The 15723-nt window shown below is 34.1% G+C and overlaps 1 protein-coding gene across 1 annotated transcript in view; it reads left to right on the top strand.

The window, feature by feature from the left end:
- The window catches only part of LOC128661585 (cadherin-10-like), a 543762-nt gene that overhangs the window by 344156 nt on the left and 183883 nt on the right, over positions 1–15723 (top strand). Inside the window, exon 5 of the mRNA XM_053715824.1 lies at positions 5690–5877. Coding sequence (XP_053571799.1) covers positions 5690–5877 — 188 coding nt within the window. The remainder of the gene's footprint in view (positions 1–5689; positions 5878–15723) is intronic.

Raw genomic sequence — 15723 nt, 5'->3', positions numbered from 1 at the left:
GCAACTCCAACTCAACAAACCAGCGGACGAAGCACACAGGAGCTGTGCGAGTGTAGGAGTAAATCCCCATCAGACGACAGAAACTCGCGGTGGTTCTGCTGACATGGACAAACCATCTCCCGCAGCAAGCCTGGAGTACACACTGCCAGCAACCCCTGGGACTGCAGCTTTTCTCTGGGATACTCCAAACACAGAAGTATGGCCACACTCCCTTATTACCCACGGTCCAGCCACCGGAGTGATTAGCAGTGCCGCTGCATACTATCAGACCTCCCGACAACTGCCATCTATTTGCGAGTACACGATGATAAGGGGAATACTCCGGGTCTCCGACAATCTTTCTCAACTGACCCCATTGCCTTTCCTCAAGTTTGTGCTTGCCAATCCGGCTCCAAATGCCACCTGGTTACAAGAAAAAACTCTCCCTATAACCCAGGTACTGAACTTTCGGATTGGAGTTGGCTGAGAACCTTCCCCCCCAACCCTAATTTAACAAGCTTCCCCCCCACATTGTGAGTAGTTCGGGAGGCAAAAATAAAAATATTGAAGATACTATGTTCTGATACCCTCTCCCTGCAATGGACATACGTTTGTATTAGAATTGTTTATACATGTGTTTCTTTTTATCTTATTTTTTTTTTTTATTAACTGCTGGTACTTACTCTCCTAAAGTAATAGTTATTCTTTTTAAATATCTAATGTAAACATTGTTTTGTCATGCTATGTTTCAAGCCACTTGTAATAGTAAGTGACTGCCTGCTCTCTACACTTAAAAGCACATTCTAGCTGCAGAATTCACTTTAATACTGAAGATATATTCTGCATACCAAAGTCCCACCACCACATTCAAGCTCACTTCTATAACCAATCCTGTAAAGCCTGTATAGATACAATAAGAAAAACACATAGCCCTCTGTGTAATAATTATATACGTATAGAAGGCCTGTGATTGCCTGTAGGATAATTTCTGAAGTCTCTCCAGGGTCAAATCTACTCCAATTGGAGAGAGTATTAGCATTAGCCTGCTTTAGTTTGTTGTTATTTAGTGTTGTTGCATTTAAAGTGAAGGTCAATTTTTTGTATTCTCAATACATCATGTTAAAGCTTATGTTAAAAACACTAAAGTCACTGACTTTATATGTATAAATAACGAATCCTTTGCAAATAAAATGTATTTATAATGTACCTCCGTTATCGCGATTAGCTCCGCCCATACAACACTTCCTTATTCTGCTGCTATGACGTCGCTTTGTTTCTTACAAGCGGACTACACTCGTGCACCCGTGTTTTGTTTGAAATGCGCATGCGTATCGTCAGCTCAATAGCGCATGCGTTTCATTAACGGCCATAACTTTGTATGCAATCTATACATTACATGAACGAGCATACCGATGATGACGCACTGTTTATTTACACGCATGCACATAATGTTTCAATGACGAAACAGAAAAGGGGCTGGACGCCACGGGGGTAAACAATAGATTGGAGCGAAAATATGTCAATCAATAAAGGAACTATGATGGGCGGATTATACAGCTGAAACGGAGCGGATTCAAAACGTAAAAATTAAAACTTTTGATTGTATTTATCTATAATTTGATGAATGAACCTCATACTGATTTTAGCTAACATATTGAAAGCTGATAACCACAATCCCAAACTTGACCTTCACTTTAAAATATATATATATTTTTTTTTTACCTGCTGGTACTTACTCTCCTAAAGTAATAGTCATTCTTTTTAAATTTCTAATGTAAACAGTGTTTTGTCATGCTATGTTTCAAGCCACTTGTAATAGAAAGTGACCACCTGCTCACCACACTTAATGGCACATCCTAGCTGCAGAAATCACTTTAATACCGATGATATATTCTGCACTAAATAAATCTCACCACCGCATTCAAGCTCACTACTATAACCAATCCTGTAAAGCCTTTATATATACAATAAGAAAAACACACAGCCTTACTTATTCTGAGGGATGACTTATTTTAATACAGACATATCTCTCTAGATTTAACCTTCAGTCACTCTCTGTGTAATAATTATATATAGAAGGCTTGTGATTGCCCGTAGGATAATTTCTGAAGTCTTTCCAGGGTCAAATCTACTCCAATTGGAGAGAGTATTAGCATTAGCCTGCTTTAGTTTGTTGTTATTTAGTGTTGTTGTATTTAAAATATTAAAATCCCAACAATGTGTACTCATACTCTATAAGGGACAGTTATTGGACCTATAGCGGAACACAGAAGAAAAAGTACCACCATAACTTACCTAATGTCAACATTTCCCTTAATGTATTTGATATCTACTTCTTTGCATGCTGTATGGTACTCTGCCCTGCGGGGCGCATTGACAAGCAATTTGTATAACTGTACACCTTGTTGGACACAAATAAAAGTAAAAAAAAAAAAAAAGAGAGATTGAAGAGAGGAGAGAGGGATTATAATTTTTAAAAGAAAATCTCCAGGTCTGCTATGACCTTCCATGACTGTCAGCACTATCTTACTCCTCACTCTCACTTCAACAACTTCCAATTTCTATCTAGCTGTTGTCTTACCCAGAACCATCAAGTTGATGTTGCTAACTGCTATGCACTTATTTTTGTTTATCTATTACTGTATATAGCATTATTTAATTTGTTAAGGTATAAAATAAAAAAATATTAAAAATGACTGCACAATAATGTGTTTTACAATGGATGAACATATGCAAATGGAGGGGTGGTAGTGGTGTGGGCTGGTAGTGGGTTGGATCAGAAGTGGCGAGTAACATTTTGGCCTAGCTAGTAGATTACGACCTGAAATTTTGAGCCCTTTCTTTCTCTGGAGTAATTTTTCATGTATTTTGTTTACCTTGATAAATAAAGAGTGTGTCTAGGTTTTAACAAAAATATCAGTATTGGTCATTATATATATATATATATATATATATATATATATATATATATATATATATATATGTGTATATATATATATATATATAAAAAATGCATTTATGTAGATATATGTGTATTTACAGACATACACATATAAACACATAAATACATTTGTATACATATATAGACATATATACAGTATATACTGTAAGTGCATTGTACCCATTTTCAGTCAATAGAAGAAAACTATTAAAACCATATTTATGAAATATTCATTTTTAATAAATTGTATAACTATGTATTTACTGTAAATATTTTTAAATAATTTTTATATATATATATATATATATATATATATATATATATATATATATATATATATATATATACTGTATATATGTATGTACAGTGTATATATAAATATATATACCTATATAATCATATAGATACATAGGTATAGATATATATTTTACCAAAATACCATCAGATATATGAAAAATGTGTATTTATGAATAAATGGAACATATTATTATTTTGATGTCAAGTTAGCGCACTTGAGAAAAAGAGATTGGGTTTGCTCATGAGTTTGGTGTTAGTTTTTTTGTTTTTCTTTGCACTCCATTGACTTCTATGGGGGAATACGTAACGTGATCACAATATTTTAAGTTCGTCTTTTTGCATGGGTCGTTTTATCACACGATCAATTTTTTTTTACTTTCAACTTGTAATATGATCCCAAATGATGTGCACAATAAGCCTACTACTATCAGAGTTATTGTGTGAATGGGAGCGATAAATAGAGCTCCACATGTAATCTGGCCCTCAGTAGGAAATCTGTTGGTATACACATGAAGCTATGCCAATAATTAATTAAACTTACATTTTAGAAGAAATACTCAATGACTATCTGGATTATATCTGCTGTCAAAATCTATGTTTTTATATTATTTTGTGCAGCTTCACAATAACCCAGCATTGAGGTTTTGTACCTCCAGGTTTAAGTAGCAGATGCTAATATTATAAATAAAAAAAAAAAGTCTACATCATAACAATATCTAGCTCTGCCAAATTTCATAAACACTGGTCTAATACCTTTGACTGTAACCAAGCCTAAAAATTCTCTTATTGGCATATGGGAAACATATTTTTTTTTAAATTTCTTTATAAAACTATACATAACAAAAAGATCTAGCTCTGCCAAAATTCATATATACTGCTGTAATACCTTTGGCTTGTAGCCGAACCAAAAATTCTCATTTATTTATAACTCAAAAAAAGATTTTTTAATTTTTATTTATTTTGAACAATTTTAGTAATTGTCATTTCAAATTAAACAGGAAATATCAAACAAATTGAGTGAACTTTTGAAAAAAAATCCCAATTTAGTACTATATATATATATATATATATATATATATATATATATATATATATATATATATATATATATATATATATATTACTTAAAGGGACAATCTACTCCAAAATTGTAATTGTTTTAAAAGATAGAGAATGCCTTTTCTGCATAGCCAAAGTTGTTATATTAAAGGGGAATAAAACCCAAATTTTTTCTTTCATTATTTAGAAAGAGCATGCAATTTTAAACAACTTTCTAATCTTATCTAATTTGCTTCATTCTCTTTATATTCTTTGCGGGAAAGCATACCTAGATATGCTCAGTAGCTGCTGATTGGTAGATGCACATAGATGCCTTGTGTGATTAGCTCACCCATGTGCATTGCTATTTCTTCAACAAAGGATATCTAAAGAATGAAGCAAATTAGATAATAAAGTAAATTGGAATGTAATTTTAAATTTTATTCTCTTCCTAAATCATGAAAGAAAATGTTTGGGTTTAGTGTCCCTTTAATATACTTTTTTAACATCTAAAACTCTAAATCTCTGCCTGTTTTTAAGCCCCTGCTGGTCGCCTTTATCTCAGTCCCTTTTGTAAGCTTTTCACAACAAGACAGAGCTAGCTAATGTGTACCTTATAGATAAAACTGTGCCCACTCCTGTGGAGTTATAAATGAGAACGTACTGATTGGCTAAAATGCAAGTTATTAACAGCCCTGAGATAAAGGGGGTATTCTGTAGAGGCTTATATACAAGATAATCATAGATATTAATAAATATTGATATAACTGTGTTGGTTATGCAAAACTGTGGAATGGGCAATAAAGGGATTATCTATCTTTTTAAACAAACACAATATTGGAGTAGACTGTCCATTTAAACTATGGCTGAATCTTGTGTCACAGAAAGACAAATTAATTTTAAAAGTTGTGATGCATAACTATTTAAATATCTTCTCATAATTAAATATATATTCAGCTTGTGTAAATGTTATGTACGATACTTTAAATATACAATTGCATTCCTCAAGAAAAAAGTAAAATGTATAATTGAATAGATTCATAATTTTGTGTAGAGAGAGAAGAGAGAGAGAAAGAAAGTCAAAGACATAGAAACCCAAGGGAGAAACAGGTAAATTTACGAGTGGTAATGGGTGTATTTTTGTGCTTATGTTCAGTCTACCTTTTCACATTTGAAGCGTTGAGGATTTTTCCCAAGGGCATCTCTGCTCTATTTCTTTTCCAAATAGTTTAGGTCTTCTCAAGATATGTTGCAGTTATTTATTTATTTGCATGTTGAATAATACATATGTCTGCTGTATCATGTTTTTGCAGCTGCATTAGAATTTGTGTAAAATTTGGGATACGTGTTTGTGGTAATAACTTAACTACTGTTTTGCAGAGCATATTCTTGCTTTATGTTAATGGTGATTTCTTTGCTGTTACTCTTACACAGATTTGTACCATCTAAGTGTATCTGAAGCTTCGCCTGTTGGCTCTACAGTTGGTCATATTAAAGCGGTGGATGCTGATTTTGGCAAAAATGCTGAAGTAGAATACAGAATTACTGATGGTGATGAAATGGGGATATTTGATATTGTGACAGAGAAAAGTACGCAAGATGGAGTCATCACTGTGAGAAAGGTAAACAAAACAAGAATATTCTTATCTGTTTAGAAAGCATGTATTATATGAAATACTCATTAAAAATATTGATTATTCAGCCATCAAACATCTCTGCTTTAAACAGTCATTAAGCTGGGAACAGCTTCAGTAGTAATCTTACTACTCATTATGTTATTGTTTTTCATCCTGATAATGTAGCTCAAATTAATACTGTTCTTTTATTTTAACCCTTTACAACTGCCAGTTGGCAAAGCTCTTCATCTTCACACTGGGTGCTGTCACCTTGGAGCTTCAATAATACCATTTGAGACAAGCGATTGACTTTCACAGATCAGTGACATTATTGTCTTTTGACTATCCATATCATGCACATAAATTTAGCTCATACAATATAGAGAGCGGGAGCTGTACATTTATATAGTGGCTACATTGTTCTATATTATTCCTTAAGGCTCTTTATATTTTTTATGTACTTGTAAATCTGGGTAAAAAAAAAATCTACTAAAATGAGATGCTTTCGCTCTATGGGCTTCCTTTATCAAGCTGCGATAGCCATCTTAATACCACTGCTACTTAACCTCACCTAAAGTGTGGCAGATTTCAATCATCATGATCAACCATGTCTTCCTATATTGTAGAGTCCTATATAGAGTCCTATATTGTGCAAGCTTAATCAAAGGGGTATGTTCTTCAAAAAGTCAGCAAGGTCATTGATCTGTCAAAAAAGCAGTGCTTCTGTCACAGGATACAAGTATATGTGTGCTCCATGATGGTGGTGCCCAGTATGAAGCTGTAGAGCTAAACCAACCAACACTTGCAATAGGCTAAAATAAGAGAATGTCTTTGACTTAAGCTCCCGGCACAGGAGGAAAAAAACATCATGGTGAGTATTAACCATGCTACGGTTGTTGTATGCAGCAGTTAATGTCCCTTTATGTTAGCAGGATTGAACAATGAACTTTTATTTAAATTCATTTTGTATGTATATGATCCATTACCAAATGCAGGTTTATGTAGAGTGGTAGCCAAAAATGTAAACATTTGTAAAAATAAAAAAAATGCCTTTGTATTTCTGGTGTTAAAGGTATAAACTAGAAACATTTCTTGCTGTTCCACTTTGCTCCTTTGTAATATTATGCTCTCACAGACAATGCAATTATGGTTACTGTGGTTGCTCATTGTGTAGGAGAATGCAGATTATATACAAGCACATACAAGCTTTTCTGTACATAACTATCTGCTAGTCAGAACTGATGACATCAACTATATTATCAATAAAAAGAGAGCAGCGCTCAACCTGGTAATGAACAATAGCATAATATATTGCTCTATGAATAGTTACCACCCAAGAAGCAGCCTCTTTTTGCTCAACATGTGCCTTAAAACAAAGAACTTTCCTGTAGCATATCAGTCTTATCCTGACTTAACAGTGTACTCCAGACCTGAAATGCCAGGCAATCCCTCTCTGAACGAGAGAAATGGCAAAACCCCAGACATACGTTTCTGCCTAGTGTGGGTCTCGTCAGTGAGGTGCAGCCATATTCCTCTAGGCACACTGAGCAACGGGTCCACGTCTGGATTCCTGTATCACGCTTAGGGAGACTTCCTCAAGTGTCATAATTTGCATAAATAAAAAGAGAGAATTGCTCAACCTGGGAACAAACAATAGCATAATAGTTTGTTCTATGGCTAGTTACCACCCAAGAATCCCTCTCTGAACGAGAGAAGCAGCAAAACCCCAGACGTAAGTTTCGGCCTAGTGTGGGCCTCATCAGTGATGTGGGAATCCAGACGTGAACCCGTTGCTCAGTGTGCTTAGAGGAATATGATTGCACCTCACTGACAAAGCCCACACTAGGCCGAAACATACGTCTGGGGTTTTGCCATTTCTCTCGTACAGAGAGGGATTGCCTTGTATTTCGGGGCTGGACTGCACTGTTAAGTCAGGATCAGAATGATATGCTACAGGAAAGTTCTTCTCTGTAAAAGGCACACGTTGAGCAAAAAGAGGCTGCTTCTTGGTTGGTAACTAGCCATAGAACAAGCTATTATGCTATTGTTCGTTCCCAGGTTGAGCGCTTCTCTCCTTTTATTCATGTCATCTATATTATCCCCAGCTCACCCTTGCACATGAGTGATGCACATGGATATAGACTTACAGTATTACATGTTCGCTTGTGCTATATCAGGAGAGTGTTTAGCTGCTGCATTATAGTTTCAGAGAATGAAGTGGATATAAATATATATTTGCAGTAAAACACATAAAAGAACAGACTTAATTGCTTTATATGGTAAAATGTTTTATGCTTCTAAGAAGATACATTTGTGTTTATGTTCCTCAAAATTGCCTGATCCAATTCCCCAAATAAATATAAATAAACATTTATTTTTAATCTTTAATTTCTAGTTTAGTACATTTTTTTTTTAATGGTTAATACATCATGTTAAATATTTGTTGCACAGTGATAATTCATTTGTTTCTGTTCTAATTGATGTATTATCAGAGAGGATGTTATTTATACCATCTTACTGACAAAAAATGTGTTTGAATTATCTGTTTGTATGTTGCTAATAGATGTCATTGAAAATATATTATGTTGTTTCTAGTAAGAGGTAGATATACAAATTTGACACAATTTGTAAAGCTTTCTTGTTCTTACACATGATTAACGCATATATAATTACATGACAAAGATATTTGCAAGTTCTCAAACAAGCATAAACAAACCTATGAATTAAGTGTGATATCACATATTTTAACAAATCAAAGAATGCTGCCCTTAACTGCAAAGCATTTTGCCTATTTATACATATATAGTAATTTTAATAACTGTTTATCAATAGCATGGATTTATGTTATTGAATCAAACTTTATTCTATGCAGAAAAAATAATTTTAATGACAATAGCCTAGATTGAACTATGTGGCATTATGGTTTGCTAACATTGTTAAAGCACAATCCATAGCTTTTCCATGTTTACCATATATAAGTTGAAAGTAAACACAACTGGTTGTTAGATAGTGCGGGTGCGCTAAATCCCTCACATGAAAGATTTCTATTGGGACACGCTGAAAAATGCATTTAATCAATCACTCAAACATTAAGTCAAAGGTGAATAAAACCTAGGGTGTGCTATCTCATAGCTGCACTAAGCAGAAGATAAAAGAGTGGAGTTTATTTACTAAGTTTAAACTATACTTTTCTATTAAAATATATACATACATACATATATACATACACACATATATCTACACACATACATATACACTTTTGAGTCCTTCCCATTCCACCACTTGTCATATATCATATCCTTTTAAATACATTTTAAAACATTGTGCCAGACGGGATTTTAAATCCTCACTTTCTTGTAGAAACATTGAATCTTCTGTACAATTTTGTCTAATATGCATGAATTGGCCTTTAGCTATGCCAAATCTGCAGTGCTTAGGGTGAGAACTCCTAGCAGGCAGGAGTGAATTTGCCGTAATTGGCTTTCTATATAATGTAGTCACAACCTTATGACTCTCTTCATCACCACAAAGCACTAGATCCAGATAAGGCATATTCTTCTTATTAAAACAAAAAGTAAATTTCAAACCAATATCATTGTTATTCAAGTAGTCAACAAAAGAATTGCATTGTTGCTCTAAACCAGTCCACATAAAAATCAAATCTTCAATATAACATTTGTACATTGCAATGTACTGTTTGAAAGGATTTTCCTCTGCAAAGATGTGGGACCACTCCCACCACCCCATAAAGAGGTTGGCATAGGAGGGGGTGAACCTTGCCCCCATAGCTGTCCCACATCTCTGCAGATAGAAAGATCCAATAAATTCAAAATAATTATGTGTGAGTAAAAACTCTAAGGCATATAAAAAATGAATTCTGAAAGTTCAGGAGAATAGGTAGAGAACTTGCTGAGGAAAAGCCTAATAGCATCAATTCCAAGTATGTGGGGGATAGCTGTATACAGACTAGTTACATCTAGTAACCATGGCATATTAGGGGTGCAAATGATGTTTTCAGTGAGAGAAATGATAGGTTTGTATCACATAGGTAGGAAGGAAGTAATTTAACTAATGTTTTTTTTTTTATCAGTGAATCAATCCAGTTAGAAAGGTTCTTAAATATTGAGCCAATACCTGCCACTATAGGCCTTCCAGTGACATTAGTAAGGGATTTGTGGACTTTTGGAAATAAATGAAAAATTGGCACTACAGGGGACTGTACAAAAAGATACTCTAGAATAGACTGATCAATGATATTAAGGTATACTGCTTCATCCAAAACATCACGTAGCTCCTTCTGATATCTGAATGTTGGGTTATTAGGTAATGAAACATAGTCCAGTGTATCATTCAGCTGCCTTAGTGCTTCTTTAATATAGTCAGCTTTATCCATTATGACTATGTAGCCACCCTTATCAGCCTGATTTATCACCAAACAATCCTTGTTCAGCAACCATTGGATGGCATCCTTTTAAATTTTTGTAAGGTTAGAGGTGGTAGTAATAGGCTATTCTGAGAGGAATATTAAATCATGTTCTACTCTGCTATGGAACAATTCTAAACAAGCACCCCTGGATTTAGTAGGGTAAATACAGATTTAGGAGAAAACCAATGTGAGCAGATTTAGCAGTATTAATACCATGTCTAGACTTAAGTTCAAGTTCAAATAGTGTAAATGTATCTTTAGCTATGGAAATATCAACATCATATTGGATATCAATAGAGTTGTGTCCAAGTTCACTCTGATTATTTTGTTTAAAGTCCTCACATGAGTTTTGTATTATTTTAAAATGACTTTTTAATGTTAAATTGCGCACAAATCTATTGAGATCCAATAATGGTGTCAAATGTATTAAATTTAGATGAAGGGACAAACCCTAAACCATATCCCAGTACCTGTATCTCAGAATTAGTCAATTGGTCAGAGGACAGGTTAACTACATTTAGGTGTTGTACTTGTGAGTACGAAAAGATTAATAATCTTTTACCATATTAGTAGCATTGTCAGTGTCAGATGCAAGTACAGACAAGGAGCTGTTTAACTTAGGGCCATGCCCTACAAAAGAAGATGAGGAAAAGGAAGCGCTGAGTCTTGTAAGTGGATGCAAAAAGGTTTTATTAGGAGCCCTACAAAAGACCCTTTTAAGGGCTATTAGTAGTTTATTGATCGATTAGTTGTTTTTTTTATTTTGGGGTGGCTTCTTTTGTTTTTGTATTGCTATTAGATTAGGTTTATTTTTTATTATTTTGGATAATTTCATTTATAATTTTTTTGTAATCTTAGATTTTTTTATTTTTCGTAATGTTAGTGTTTTTTTGTAATGTTAGATTTTTTTTTAATTTTCATAATTTTAGTGTTTGTTTTATTTTGTAATATTAGGTTTTTTAAGTTTTTCGTAGTGTTAGGAATTTTTAATTGTAATTAAGGTTTTTTTATTTTTATTTTATTTTTTTTAAATAGTAATTTTAGGTTTATTTATAGTTTAATCCTATGGTTTTTTTACACAGATAAGTTTGTATTTATTTTAAGATAGTTATATTGTAAGTTTAATTTAAAGTTAGGGGGGTGTTAGGTTTTGAGGGTTAATAGTTTAATTTAGTGTTTTGCAGTGTGGGGGGCCAGCAGTTTTGGGGTTAACAGGTTTAGTTTAGTGTTGACGATGTGGGGGGGGCAGCGATTTAGGGGTTAATAGTTTTTTTTATAGTAGTAGCAGTAATTTAGTGTTTTGCAGTGTGGGGGGCCAGCGGTTTAGGGTTTAATATGTTTATTTAGTGTTACTGATGTGGGGGAAGCGGTTTTGCGGTTAATAGGTTTATTTATTGTTGGCTTTGTGGATAGGCGGCAGATTAGGGGTTAATATGTTAAAATAGTATTTGCGATGCAGGGGGATGGTGGTTTAGGGGTTATTAGGTACCGTAGTTTATGTGTGTTAGTAAAGTGTACTTTCTAACATTTTTGTTATGAGTTTTGTAAAACATTTTTGTTTAGCAAAATCCATAACTACTGGTCTCAGATCGCGGAATGGATCCCGGCGGTATAAGCTATAATGCTAGCATTATAGCAGGACCTCACAACCTGTAATATGGGCGCAATGAAAATTTCACACTCAAAAGTAATTTTTTTAGTGCGGAATGGAGAGTTGTTTAAAGGCTAAAATGCTATTGGTATAGCTTTACCACCGCAACTTATAATACGGGAGAACAGCAAATTCCGCACTCAATGGTCAATTTTTCAGCGGTATAGCCATACCGCAACACTTGTAATCTTGCTGATAGTTTGCTTTAAAACTTCTTTAGAGTAAGTGATATGTGAAAATATGGCTACGTTTTGGGAAATATCCCTTAATCATGCCGTGCCAAACAAAAAAACATTACTGACTTATATACTAACATGCCACTAGATGGCGCTTTTGGTCATTGCATATTTTAACTCCTTCATGACTAACAAAACAGTATATTCATCAATTTTATACAAAATATCAGAATTTGTTTTTTATATAAAAAAGTACAAAGTCTTTCTTTTACATTTTTCAGAATAAACAATCAGACATAGAGGCCAGAATCACTCTAAATGTCCAAATTTCTCCAGCTCCAAAGTAATTACTCTGCTAGCTAAAATGGGACTTTAAAAACACAGATAAGTCCCAATCTCTATTAATACCTTTAGGCTCAAGGGTGCCTAGCTCATAAATCCAAAATGATTCTCTCTGGTTTAAATGCAGCTCTCTATCTCCCCATCTACGTGCTATCTCAATATGGTCAATGACCTGGAATTTGAGCTGACTAATAGAATAGCCAGCCTTTAAAAAATGTTTAGCTATTGGAGCTTTTAGATTACCAGTGCAAATATTACTTTTATGCTCTATAATGCGATCTTTGACAGCCCTAGTTGACTCACCTATATAAACACCCCCTCAAGGACACTTAATCATATAAATAATAAATGTGGTTAAACATGTAAAATACCCCTTAATATAGTATTTTTTACCAGTGTGTGGGTGGTAAAATATAGGGCCTTTGGTAATATTACTGCAACAGGAACACCCTAAAGAGGGGTAACATTGTTTATTTTTGGAAGTGATATATCTAGAACTAGTTTTTACACTAGGGCCTACATCCGCCTTTATAAATTTCTTTTGAATATTCATATCCTTTTTTTAAGCTGGAATTGGGCATGTTTGAAATTCTCTAATACTAGGGTTACATCTAGCTTACACATCCCAGTGCTTCCTAATAATTCTTTGAATTTCAGAACTTTGAGAATTATACTCAGAGACAAACAATAATCTTTGATCTTTAGTATCCATTTTTTTAAACTGACTGTTATTTTTGGTGACAGCAAATTATATCTAGGTATAGATTTAACTAACTTGATTTCTTTATTAATTAAACTGTCGGGGAATCCCCTCTTTTAAAATCTTTTCCCCATCTCTTCCAGCCTTTTATCCATTATATCCTCATCTGAGACAATCTTACGTACTCGTAAGAGTTGGCTGTGGGGGAGAGATTTAATTAGAGTGGAAGGGTGAGCACTATTGTATCTTAAAAGACTATTGCGATCGCGATCAGTACTCTTTCTAAAAAGATCAGTTCTAAATTAGATACCAACTTTAATCACCCTCACATCTAGAAAGTCTAGAAACTCCTCACTCCAGACTCATTTAAACTTTATTTGATTAGTAGATAAATTTAACTCATTTAGAATGTCTACCAGGGTTCCAATGTCGCCCATCCATATTCCGAATATGTCGTTGATATACCGCCACAAGGTGGCGCCATATCGAATAAACATACTGTTAGAAAAAATATATTGTTCTTCATATAAATTCATAAAAATATTTGCATATTTAGGGGCAAAGTTGGAACCCATGGCAGTACCCTGGAGTTGAAGAAAATAGTAACATAGTAACATAGTAGATGAGGTTGAAAAAAGACAGAAGTCCATCGAGTTCAACCTATACAAATCTAAAATATATACAAAAAATTCCAGTTAAGCTTAAATAATCCTAGTAAAAGGTGACCCATTTAATACTAGCAATCATATCCATGAATTTTGTTTATAGACATAAATGTATCCAAATAATTTTTAAATGTATCGAGGGTATTGGCATTCACTACCTCCTTTGGTAATGAGTTCCACATCATCCTGAAATAGTTAATAGTTACTATATAATATAATGGATAACAATTGTATAGAAAAATCAGTTTGTGCACAATTATATTGGTTGTCAGAGTTCAGAACAGAATATACTGAGTCAATGCCACTAGTATGTGTAATACTGGTATATAAGTTCTCCACGTCAAGGCTAAACAAAATTAACTTAGAAGTAGGGAGTTCCAAGGAGCTGAGTTTAAGCAAAAAGTCTCTTGTTTCTTTAATGAAAAAGTTAGACATTTCAACATAGGGGGCGAAGGATTTTATCTAGAAATATGGATATATTGATGAACACTGAGTTAGTGCTTGCCATGATTGGGCAACCGGGGGGTTTAGCCAAATTTTTATAAACCTTAGGGAGCGAATAAATGACAGGGGTACATGGATTATCATTTTTTTTAAAAAAAAAGTTTTACATCTTTTCCTATAATACCATTTTTCTCAGCTACTGAGTTTACTCTCTCTATTTCCTTTAGAATCTTAAAAACTGGATTGTATGAAATTTTCTCATAGACTGCACTGTCATTAAGTTGTGTTTGATTTCATGAATGTAGTAATCTCTATCTAGGACTACAACTGCCCCTCCCTTATCTGCCCTTTTAGTATAATATCTGAGTTGTCCTGTAATCCCTGCATTGCTTTAAATTGTTCCTCTGAAATATTAGTTTTAATAGGTTTGCATTTTTTACCAATATTGCCATATTTTTCTACATTACTTGCAATATTTCAATATCCTTTTGAACCAGTGTGACGACCTGGTATAAAGCTACTTTTCTTTTTCAAACCCAATTGATTTAAATGGATCTTAGGACTCTCAGAAATAATTGATAGTTTTTATCCCAGCATATTGTTTTAAGTCTTAAATTTCTAAAAAAAACTTAAGAGATCTTTTTGCAGCTGGAAAAAAATACAGTTTTTTTGGGACAAAATGAGAGTCCTTTGTACAAAAGTTCAAGTTCATCACTCAACAATGTGTGTTGAAATGTTATTGACGTTATTCACTTTAACGCTAGGGTTCAATGGCTCCCCAGCTGCTATGTTAACTGCCGTACTCCCTCTGTTATCTTGGGCTGTGGGGGCATATACAGGCCTTAGTTGCGATATCCTGACCACAACTGCCTGCTGGTTTTCTTCTTGGCAGCTATATCTGGACCTTTGCTTGTGCTTAGGCCCTCCATGCCTCTTTTGTGGTCTGATTCCCAATCTGAATCTGGGGATTCCGTGCTGCTACGTTTAGCCATTACGTCTCTGCATACTGTATTGCCCTTGTGTCTAGCTCCCTCAGGGTCATAGCGCCATCTATAGACTCTTCCAGAGGAATAACCCTGTTCATCCCTTGCAAACTTTGTACATTTGCGATCTTCAATAAGTTTCTTTGACTCTGCAATCTTGTTATTCACATCTTGCAACAATTTTTCCACTTCCTCCAAAGGTACGTTTTTTTTCAGCTCTTTTTCCATATAGGCCAATTTAATGCTTTGTTCTTCAATTTCCTTGTTGAGACACTCCACAGTTAGAACTATAATGTCTATCAAACATTTATTAAGAATGTGTTCAAAACGGTTGCAATAATCTTGATTATCCCTCATAAGTGTAGGTCTTGCATTCATACGCAGACCCCTAGGTATGCGTTTTACCCAATGATATTCTGCCAAAGTGGTAGCATGGAGGTCATATGATACGTTCTTTTTAGACAG

Source organism: Bombina bombina, chromosome 5 (assembly GCF_027579735.1).
Source record: "Bombina bombina isolate aBomBom1 chromosome 5, aBomBom1.pri, whole genome shotgun sequence".
NCBI lineage: Eukaryota > Metazoa > Chordata > Amphibia > Anura > Bombinatoridae > Bombina > Bombina bombina.
Note: the sequence above shows the minus strand (reverse complement) of the source record. Positions and strands in the feature narration are given on the sequence as shown.